The sequence below is a fragment of the Fukomys damarensis genome, unplaced genomic scaffold (assembly GCF_012274545.1).
Source record: "Fukomys damarensis isolate Sample0158 unplaced genomic scaffold, DMR_v1.0_HiC HiC_scaffold_14, whole genome shotgun sequence".
NCBI classification, from domain to species: Eukaryota; Metazoa; Chordata; class Mammalia; order Rodentia; family Bathyergidae; genus Fukomys; species Fukomys damarensis.
In genome coordinates, this window is record NW_022900926.1 from 16665009 (window position 1) to 16676818 (window position 11810).

Sequence of the window (11810 nt, forward strand, 5' to 3'; positions counted from 1 at the left end):
TTTTTACTAGTTGATCTGTCCTTGCATGGACAACCAACATGTGTTTGTGTTAAGTATATCTTATAACTCACATAACATTCTATTTCCTACCTTAAAAATCATTAAGGGAATTGAGATGTGTTATGTACATGTACCAACTCCACACAAGAAATGTAAACAGTATGTACTACAAACATGTGCTAATAAAAATTTAAGAAAATTATATTCAAGATTTTCTACATTAGTTTTTTGGGAATGATTTTTTAAAAAGCACATCTTTTAAAAATCAGAAACTTATAGGAAAGAACAGGTACAGTAAGCCCACTTTCAACATGTAATAGAAGGAAAATAAAGGAGACACTAATCAGGATTTTGAGATGCACCATGCGGACATTAGGTTTGGGTTTCTGGTCTTTATTAAAGTTTGCATCTGGGAAGACTGTCACAAAATTATATCAGAAGATCCAAGTACACTCAGGGTTTTGACAAAGTTGATGCCATTTTTACTAATATTGACCACAGAGGCAAGTGTGACTTGTACTGCAACAGAGACCATCTATGCTGATCCCCCTCAGGCCTGCAGAGTGGCCCAGGTTCATTATTCCAGCCATATTTAGGACAAAACACACCAATGCTTGGTCTCACAACTGCATCGCTGACTTTCACATAGTTCTGAAGTTTGACAAGTAACAACAAAATTTCATTCTTCCTTGATTAAATGGAATTATAATTGCAAAAATGAAAATCCAATGATCAAATTTAATCATGAAACTAGAAAAGAGATAAAAGATGTTATCAGTAATGTATTTGGAAAGAATTCTTCAAAGCACAATGTGGGTGATTTTGGAAACCTGTGTATTCTATGGATTTCTATATAAAAGGTGTCCTCCCTCCGGGCGGGATGGGCTGATGCCATAGCTTCCTTCCAGGGTTTCTGTGCTGCACTGCTAAGGCCCAGAGGGGAGGAGAACAATGGTGGCTTAAGCCCTCTCTTCCTTTTACACTTGGGTCTCATTCCAATTTAGGCTTCTCTTTCTCTTCTTCCATACCTAGAAATGAAAGCAAAGTGCTTTATTTCAGCATAGAATTAAATTACAAGCAGGTCTGCCAAAACTGTTCACAAAACTCTCTTCTCTCATACTTTTCCCACCCACTGTCCTGCATCTTCTTTTCTCCTAGCTAAGAGGGAAAAGGCATTTACAGCATTCTCTAGAATCACCCTCAGTGACCTCTCTCCTCAGCCTTTCTCTGAATCAGGATGCAGCATTTCCAGGACACAGCAGCTCCCTGCGTTTCTGCGTGTGAAGACCACAAGTGGATTCTTCTCTTGTGGAGTTTGCACTGAAACCCCAGCCAGAGGACGTCTTCCTCTTTGCCAGCTTCTAGTGACAGGAGCCTTAAGCCCCATGCCTTTCCAACAGACTTCATTTTTTTCTTTAAACTTTACTCCTTGATTTCCAAAAACCAAAACATCTTTTATCATGAATTTTCTGTAATTTTTTAAAAAAACCTCATAGGAACCTTACTAGTTATCAGAACTCTTTATTTCCATATCTATTTTTACTTTTTGAAAGTAAAATTAAAATTAAACCCAGGGTCTCATGCATGCCAGGAAAGTCCTCCCCCACTGAGCCACGCCCAGCGCCACACCTATTTGGATTTAAACTCTTCTCTAGTGAATCCAACCCTAAAATCTCATGCCTTATCTTCCTGCATGACCTGTGTGCTGGTAAGATCTGCCTGCTGTCTGTAGTGAACCATCGGATATCTCCTCCTCCTGGGGATGAAAGAGTTCCAGTCATTTTAAGGAATTTTAGCTCAGTTTAGAAATGTTCCCTGCTTTTTTGTCTCTAGTGAAACATTTTTCTAATCTTGCTAAATTCTCAGAGACTTCTTGTGTCTTTGTTTCAATAACAAACATGCAACAAAGGAATTCCAAATACCACCTTGAAGGTTTTGTTAGTATGCTTTTCTGAACTGCTAGCTCTCTGAGGACAGGACCTTTACCTCCGACTTCATCTCTAGCACCTGAAACAGTGTCTGTCTCAGAGAGGGTCATGGGGGAGAGAATAGAAGAGAGAGAGAGAGGGTAGGGTGGGAGCTCAGACAGCTGGACTAGCAAGCAGAGAAGCAGCACAAAATACGCAGCCCTACAATGTAAGAAATCATTAAGCCCAACCCCAGAGGGCCATAATTCTAGAGCCTACATTAGGAAACCCCTCCCCACATCCTAGTGCATATTTCACGGGGGTCAAGGGCACCGCAGCTGAATGCCAATAATTGCTACCGCAGTTGTCTTTGTGCAGTCCTTTGTTGGGTGGTCATGGCTAGGGAAATGGCAGAGGCCTGTTGCACATTGTGCAAAGCACTTCTCCTAAATCATGTTTAGAAACACTTGAGATTGAGGAGCAAGAACATCTATCTGAAAGGAGGAGGAACTGGGGTGATCCAATGTGGTTTCGCTGTTGGGTAGCCGAGGAAAAGGCAGGAAACACAACAGATCCATTCAAACTGCACATTGCCGAGTCCCAACTTCTGTCCCATGTTCTCTCCCCTGTGGGAGGCAGTCAGGGTTCACTAAGACTTTACTTTTCTTTCCAAAGTCTGTTTCCTCCAAGGCCTCTCCTGCTGATGGGCTGCAGTGGTAGCAGTGGTGGAATCTTCATGGAAAACAGGGCACTCAATGATCTAAACGAGGAAATGGCTCCTCACTTTAACTTGGCAGCTGTGAGGTGCAGAGTGGGGGAAAAACCCAGACAGCTGTAAACAATGCCTGCAAGAACCAGCAGTGCAATTTTCACACAAGAAGCAGAAAGAAACCTGCCACAGAGCCGAGGCAGGCTGTGCTTGTGGAATAAGACTAAGGGACACAGTCCCAGGCGCGCCTCAGTTTGGGAGAAGGGTTCCTGGGGCAGCGCCTCCACATTTCCAGCTCAGTGAGCCTGCAGAAGTGGCCTAGATGGATTTCTGCAGAACAAAGGGCTTTCTGCACACTCAGGCCTGATCCTCACCTCCTCTCCTTCCTCCCTTCTGGTGGAGGACCCTTGTGACTACTAGCTTGGACCCCTTTAATTGTGCCAGAGGCCAATAAGGCTTTTGAAAATTTTATACCAGCAGAAACACTGCTGTGTGGCTAGTAAAGGACAGAGGGTATGGAATTAAAGACCAGGGCCTCCAAAGTGTCTCAGGGACTCCAGCTGGGTGGGGATGCTGCCCAGGGCTAGTAAGGCAGAGTTGCTGGTCCCTGAGGTGAAGCCCGGGCCACTTCCTTCCCCAAGAGTCTTCAGAACACGGCATCTAGCCAGAAAAGATTATCTGAAGCCTTCATGGAAGGGAGTTCTCCCTGCTCACAATCAGCTGTGTTGTGAACCATGACCCTTGTCTTCCTGACCTTTCTCCTTTTGGAAGAGGTATGGATATAGTATGCCTGCCCCACCACTGCGTTTCAGAAGCAGATAACAATTTGTCTTGCTTCACAGATTCACACACAACTGGGGAACAATTTTGCCTCAGGATGAACCAGATGCAGAACTCTCCCATATCGGATTCATGTCATAGTTAAGATGTAATTTTTGCATTTAAGAGTTGATGCTGGAAAAATCTGGGGGCCACTAGGACTGAGTAAATATGTTTTGCATATGCGAAAAGCATGAATTTTTCAAGGGGAGAGGCTGGAGTGTTATGAACTGAATTATACTCCCCCCAATTCATATACTTAATTTCTAATCCACAGTGTCTCAGATTATGGCCTTATTTGGACAGGGTCTTCACAACTGTGCAGTGGTGTCTCATCGGGGTGGGCCCACATTAGATGTGACTGGTGTCCTTCTAAAATGGAAAGTTGGGGGTGGTCAGACATACAAGGAAAATGCCAGTGACCATGAAGATGGGCAACTGCAGCCCTGGAGAATCTGGGAAGAGACATTTCCTTTGCAGATCTTGTAAAGAAACAGGCCTACTAATATCTTGACCTGGGACTTCCAGCCTTTACATATGCAGGCCAACAAGTTCCTAATGTGTAAGCCTCCACGTCCATGGGCTTTGTTACTGCAGCCCTTGGAAACCAGACTTTCACAGAGTCATCATGGCCCACTTTCCTTTTTCACAAAGCAAACATTTGCTTATTAACTTAGACTATGTTAAGAGTTTCTTAAAGTTTCTATTTCCTAGCAGGCGGTACTCTTTCATTATTTTATAAGCTGAGTGTGGGGTTCTGAGTGAAGTCCCTGTGCGCTTAGTGTCTACGTCTCAGGGCCATTCTGATCACTCACTAGAAATAACACTGGACTGAGTCCAGGCAGAAGACTGTGGCTGTAGCCGGGTATGGTGTCACACGCCTGTAGTCTCAGCACCCTGTGAGGTTAAGGCTAGAGGATTACAAGTTCAAGACTAGCCTGGGTAATTTAATGACTTAGTGACACCCAGTCTCAAAAAAAAAAAAAGCCCAGGATGTAGAGTTCAATCATCAGTCAGTACTGGGGAAAAAAAAGATGTCAGCTCTACCAACTACTCTGGAGGGTCACTTAAGGTGTCTGGGCCTCAGGAGGCCTTGGTAAAAGGCAAGGGTTAGTAAAGCCCAATACAACTTCTTGGTGGGTAACATCTGGGGGGAGACCAGTCATTTGTGACCCTTAATATAAATGGGAAGATGCCTGCTTGACAGAAAACACTGGCCTCTAATGGAATCATCGAGAGAGATGTGAACAAAATTAATCCAACCTTACATTATGTAGGACAATGGCACAAACTACACTGATTAGGCCATTTAAAAAACTTTAACTTAGCTGTTCATTTTAACTCCTTGTTTAAAGCTGCTAAGGAGCAATATTTTTAAAAATCTAGATTGGATATTTATCTCTCCCGGTTTCAGGTCATCTTCTCACAGAAGGATTAGAACAATGGCCAAATGATTGGCAAAATCAAGCAAATTCAGAGGACATGAGCAGTCACAGATCTTTCCTACTTTGGACATATTAGTTTAAATCTGAATACATTCTCTATCCTAAGAGGGTGAGAAAGTTAAAAGTCTGTTTATTTTTGGTACTGGAGATCAAACTCCTCTCAAGACCTTATTCTTGTGAGGCAGGCGGCGGCACCACTGAGCTAAATCCCCCACCCCTTTTTTCTTTTCTTTTTTCTAGTACCAGAGATTGAATTCAGGACCTTGCGCTTGCAAGGCAGGCAGCGGAACCATTGAGCTAAATCCCCAGCTCCAAAAGTTTGTCTTTTAAAAAATTTTTGTCAGTTAACTAGATACTTCTTTAAATTAACTAACAGAGAAAGATGACTTCCATGGAAAAGAGGGAACACAAGTAAAAGATTTTATTTCTGGTTTCCCAACTATGGTCTCAAAAGAATTTGAAAAATAATATCTTGTAAATAGACAATGTATCAAACTGAGAGCCACTGATATAACTCCTGCAGACCACTTACCTTGGCCCAATACCTTGACCCATACAATCTTAGAAGACTAATGCACAGAGTGATTCAATGACTAAGTCATCACTGCTTTCTTCATATGTTAGACTGGGTTCCTGGGTTGAGTACATTGTAGGGCCCTCACTGCATATGGCACAGAATCCATTCATGGGCAACATCTAGGAGGCTGTGACTATGTCAGAGAGATGTCCAGAGCTCCCTAAAACCCCCATGTCATCTTGCCGTGGGAGGTACTTCTGTGCAGGACTCAAATCCCTGTAATTCTGTGCTATGTCTTTTTCCATCTTCCAGGGCTTACGTTATCTGACATACACTTTGCACAGGCTGTGCAGAGCTTGGACAAGATTACGTGCTTGGCTAAGATGGAGGCTCTGCCATACATGGAAACAAAGAGAGATCAAATCATAGGGTAGGGGGTGCTCAGAATGAAGTATGTGTCACCACTGACTGCCTGCGCCTGTTTGCCACCTCTGAACCTTGCAGAGGACAGTCATAGGGAATCCCTCTGGCCAGGCACTCTGCACTGCATGGAGTTCTAGCCTTGTGAGGTGGAACTCCTCTGAGAGTGGATGTCTGGGTGACTTTTAATGTGACTATTTGGTTACATTAATTGCCCATTTAATTTGGGGTCCTTTTGGTGAAAGTAGTATTTTGTTAGTCACAGCAACTTTCTCTAACTTGCTTTCTGTTAACACTATTATTTTTCCCTATAAAATTTTACAGACACACTTTTTTCCTCTTTAAAGTTGGATGTTTTACTGGCTAGTAAGACTGAATGAGCAGTAAATCTTTCAGGTAAAACAGCTGGCAGCTCCTAAATTATTATTATCGTTGTAAAAATGAAACTTCCTAAGAGGACTGTGCAAAGGCTTAACGAATGGGCTGCTGTGGAATTAATTTCTCCTCTGTATCTGCAGGAGCTCTGGAGGGCGGCACTTCTCTTGTTTTATGTCCCCTGGAACAATACTTACTTCTCTGTGTATCCCAGATATAGTTGTTCAGAACTTCTCCCAGAAGGTACAGAAAGTTCATCAAGATGGTTGTCGACCCAAAGAAGACAATTCTGGCTCCGGAGCCGATGTGTTCCAGGAAAGGGTACACCCACATGCCGGTGACGTGGTGCACCCAGCACACCCTGCCACGGGGTTGCAAAGGAGACAATGGGGGAGTTACTGTCACGGCAGAAGTCACAGCTGCAAGGCTGCAAGAGCACACGCCCCCCTCTGACCCTTCCTCAGCAGTTGCCAGTCACAAGTTCGCCATGGAGACTCAGGAGCTACCAGTAAGCTGGTTGTTTTTGTCTTTTGTGATGAAATGATTTTTTTTTTTTTGACTCATGGAAGAGGTGCGAACATGGGACAAAGAGTTCCTCTATGTCCCACACTCAGCCTGCTAATGTCTTGCTAACATCTGGCATGATTCTGGAATGGTTACTACAGCTAAGCAATTAACGGTGGTGTGCTAGTGCTAACTACGGTGTAGACCTTATTCAGAAGCCCCCTCAGCGTTTCCATTCATGTCCTCTGTCCCAGATCCACTCAAGGGTCCCTCGTTGCATCTAGTGACACGTTTCCTCAGTCTCCACTCTGGTAATTCCTGGGTCTCTCCTTGCTTTTAATAAAGGGTATTTGAAACTACTAGGTTATTTCATACTGTTCTATAATCTTTTAAATCTCTTCTTTACATAATGAAGCCACATAACGCTCACATGGTAATAAAACCTGGGTGTGTATGTGGCAGATATTTTGCCAACCACCTTCCAACCAGACACAATATGGACTGCACAGCTGGCAGAACCATCCTATGATCTAGCTGACACCAGAATTCCTGCTTCTCTGATCTTCACAGCCTATACTCGCTTCACTTTTTAAATTTTTATGGACTTCTAATCATTCTGTTTGTGTTCTGAAGATATTTTTGTCTTGGTGAGAAGAATATCATCAATTGCTACTGCTTTCCACAGTCAGAATGGCTGCAGCATTGGCTGGGTCCTGACATGACTGTTTTCCAAAATATTCTGGGGTTTATTACTTTACTGAGTGTCAATTTGGAAGATCAATAAAATACAAACAACTCTCCAGCCTGCTTGGGCCCATTCTGCAGGACTGGGTAGCCACTCCCTCCTCTGCTTGCTGTGCCACCAGCTCCAGCAAGGAAGGTAGCTGTGCCAGAGCCCCTGAAACACCCACCCACACATCCCCCCCACCCCATCCCCCACTCTCAGACCTCCTGATTGGGCCAGTCCTTGGACCCACTCAGCAGAGGCATAGGTGGTCATAAAGGGTATTTTTCTGAGCTGTCAACTTTGAATATCTTTAAAGAAAGCAGGGTTGGGGGGAACCTGTAATAGAACTGTGTGGAGTTCAATCCTGCAGGTTGGGGAACTCAATCTAGGCCTTGTGGCCTGTGGTTAGTCTGAGTCATGGGCATCTGCCATTGGTAGCTGAGATCAGGGGACTTGGTTCTGCACATGGCTGGGCACGTGGTATATTATGACAGCATAGATATAGTCTGAAAGAGGCCCTTCAAATTCATTTTTTTCTCTTTCTTTTCCTCATTCCACTCTGCAAATTCTTTCTTTTTTCTGTGCTCATTCTTCAACTCAGTCTCTTGCTCCACCATATTATCCCTCATCTCCCTTTCTGTTCCTGCTCCTGCCCTAATTCAGACTTCTTATTTTATCATTTTTTGTTTTTTCTTTATGTTCTTTTATTCTGTCATTTTACCTCACTCATGGGTCAATAGTTTTAAGGGAAAGTGAGCCCCTATTACTGTTAAGGGGATATGTTTTTGTCCTTATTCTTGCAATCTGTCTATCCCTTTTGAATTTAATAGTTTCTTAAAGATTGTATGGTCATTCTATGTCCTCTGGCTTCACTTGAAACCTCCAATTCTTTCACTTATCCATTCTTCTCATCCTAACTCTGTCTAAGACCCCATTCTAAATGGTAAAGATGCTATATTGAAAAGTGTATTCACTTCAAGCATATTTAGGGCTGCTTCTTGATTTTAATTTAATTCACATGGTTAAAAGGTGATAGATTAATGACTACCACAAGTGGTCAACTTGCAAGTTGTGCTTGATCCTATGGTGCTACTGATTGTATCAATTGGAATAAAGGATTGTGATTGATTTAATGAGTTGTTTTCTCCAATATTATGAAAATGAGAATGTCTATGAGTCATTAGCGACTCAAAAGCTAAAGTGCAACTATATCAGGAAGATTTAAGTAATAATGCAGAAATCAAACCAAGGACAACCCAATAACAAAAATAAAAATGAGAAAACACTTAAGCAAGACACCAAGACAGACTTTCAGTTCACCAATGGCAAAACTGTAGGGCAAATGAGGATGAAAAGTCTGATAGTGAACCAGCAGGACATCCTGAACTCATAGCACAGGAAGTAATAAAACAGATCAATCAGGATCTAGAAAAATTCACAACAGAAATAATTTCCCAGATAACCATAGAGATGGTGAGCAAAATGAAAGTCATGATTCAAGACTCTAGAACAGAAACTGACAAAAAAAAAAAAGAAAAATAGATGAGCTCAGGACCATGATAGAAGTGATGAAGGCTCAGCATAAGAAAGAAATGGAAACAGTGAGTGCTCAAAGAGGAAAGAAACAGAATCCATAGAACAGATTCAAACAGATACCTAGGAGATTAAAAACTCTATTGAAAGTGTTCGCACCAGAATAAAAGAATGTGAAGATAGAATCTCAGTTATAGAAGACAGGATTGCACTCAGTGACCATGAAAAGAGAGGTTTCTTAAAATCAGGAAGGGATCATGGGAAATTGATTCAACAACTCCAAGATGATGCAGAGAAGTATAACATAAGACTGATAGGAATCCATGAAGTAGCAGTAGAAAATACAAATGACTTAAAAAAGCTCTTCACAGAATTAATGACAGAAAACTTCCCAAACAGAGGGGAAGAGACCTACAGATAAGGGAGGCATACAGAACTCCAACTAGCCACAAGAGAAAAACCTACACCTAGACATATAATAATCAAGATCCCAGAAACCCAACAGAAGAACAAAATACTACAAGCAGTAAGAGAAAAGAAACAAATCACATGCAAAGGAAAGCCCATCAGAATCACAGAAGACCTTTCAACACAAACCCTCAGGTCAAGGAGAGCCTGGAGTGAGGTATTTCAAGTCCTAAAAGAAAACAACCTCCAACCTAGGCTCATGTATCCTGCAAAACTCTCTTTCAAATTGGATGGGGAAATAAGATACTTCCATGACAAAGAACACCTGAGAAACTACATGAACAGCAAGCCAGCACTACAAGGAATTCTAAACAGTATCCTAGAAAAGGACGATGAAGGTCACAACACCATGAGGCCCAACAGAACAAGTCAAATAGGCAAGGCAAGAAACTAAAAGGAGAGGGGGGAAAAGTAAAAAGAGTCAACACAAGGACAATAACATGACAATAAGAAGTCAGTACATATCAACTATAACCATCAATGTCAATAGCCTTAACTCATCAATCAAGAGAAACGGACTGGCAGAATGGATTAAGAGGCAAAATCCAACAATATGTTGTATACAAGAAACACACATATTGCAAAAAGAAGCCCATAGACTGAAAGTGAAAGGATGGAAAACAATTCTCCATGCTACAGGAGCCCAGAAAAAAGCAGGGGTAGCAATCTTATCTGCAGACAAAGTAAATTTCAAACCAAAACTCATTAAGAGAGAGAAAGAAGTCCACTATATCCTTGTAAAGGGAACAATTCAAGAGGAAGAAATGACAATCATAAACATATATGCACCAATATTAATGCCCCCAATATATAAAAGAAATACTAAGAAACATGAAAAACCAAATAAGCACTAATACAATTGCAGTAGGGGATCTAAATACCCCACTATCACAAATAGACAGATCATCTAGGCAAAAAATCAACAACGAAATACTAGAACTGAACCAAGCTTTTGAACGCATGGACTTAATAGACGTCTATAGAGTGTTCCACCCTACAAAATCAGAATATACATTCTTTTCGGCTGCACATGGGTCATTCTCCAAGATAGATCACATACTAGCTCACAGAACATGTTTGAATAAATGTAAAAGAATTGGAAGTTATTCCCTGTATATTATCAGATCATAGTGCAATTAAGCTAGAGATTGACAGCATAAGAAACAGTAAGAACTTCACAAACACATGGAAATTGAACAACACTCTCCTGAACAATCGATGGATCACGGAGGAAATTAAGAAATCAGACAGTTTTTACAAATAAATGAAAATGCCAATACAACATACAGGAATCTATGGGACACAATGAAAGCAGTTCTATGTGGGAAATTCATAGCACTGAATGCCCACACTAGGAAAACAGAGTGAGCTCAAATAAACAACCTAATGATGAACCTTAGACTCCTAGAAAAACAAAAGCAAGAAAAACCCAAAGCTCGAACAAGAGAGGAAATTATAAAGATTAGAGCAGAAATCAATGCAATGGAAAGTAAGAAAATGATACAAAAAATAAATGAATCAAAGAGTTGTTTTTTGAAGGAATAAATAAAATTGATAAACCCTTAACTAACCTTCTCAAAAAAAGGAAAGAAAAGGCTCAGATCCATGCAATTAGGAATGAAAAAGGTGAAGTCACAACAGATTCAACAGAAATCCAGAGGATAGTTAATATCTACTTTGAGAACCTGTACTCTAATAAAATGGAAAACACAGAAGAAATGGACAGATTTCTAGATACTTATGAATTACCAAAGTTGAACAAAGAAGATAAAGACATTTTAAACATCCCAATTACAATCAGTGAAATTGAAAATGTAATTAAAAGTTTACCAACAAAGAAAAGCCTATGTCCTGATGGATTCACTGCTGAATTTTACAAGACATTTAGAGAAGAACTACTGCCATTACTCTTCAAACTTTTCAATGAAATTGAAAGAAAAGCAATACTTCCAAATTCATTCCTGGAAGCAAGTATCACTTTGATTCCCAAACCAGGGAAAGATGCAACTAAAAAAAGAGAACTACAGGCCAATCTCCTTAATGAATATAAATGCAAAAATCCTTAATAAGATACTAGCAAACAGAATACATAAGATCACCAAGAAGATCATACATCCTGACTAAGTCGGATTTATTCCAGGGATGCAAGGATGGTTCAACATATGTAAGTCAATAAATGTAATACACTATATTAACAGAGTCAAGGATAAAAACCATATGATCCTCTCGATAGATGCAGAAAAAAGCATTTGACAAAATTCAACACCCATTCATGATAAAAACTCTGCAAAAAATTGGAATAGATGGTCTATATCTCAACTTAGTAAAGGCTATCTATGAAAAACCAACAGCCAACATCATATTAAATGGCCAAAAACTGAAAACC

The 11810-nt window shown here is 41.0% G+C and overlaps 1 protein-coding gene across 2 annotated transcripts in view; it reads right to left on the bottom strand.

Moving 5' to 3' along the window:
- Positions 1 to 372: 372 nt before the first annotated feature.
- Positions 373 to 11810, bottom strand: part of Aig1 (androgen induced 1) — a 236037-nt gene continuing 224599 nt past the window's right edge. For both annotated transcript variants that reach the window (XM_033763252.1, XM_010626674.2), the window contains 2 exons: positions 6390 to 6553; positions 373 to 1028 (listed from right to left, as the gene is read on the bottom strand). In XM_033763252.1, coding sequence (XP_033619143.1) covers positions 991 to 1028; positions 6390 to 6553 — 202 coding nt within the window. In that variant the 3' untranslated portion in view covers positions 373 to 990. The remainder of the gene's footprint in view (positions 1029 to 6389; positions 6554 to 11810) is intronic.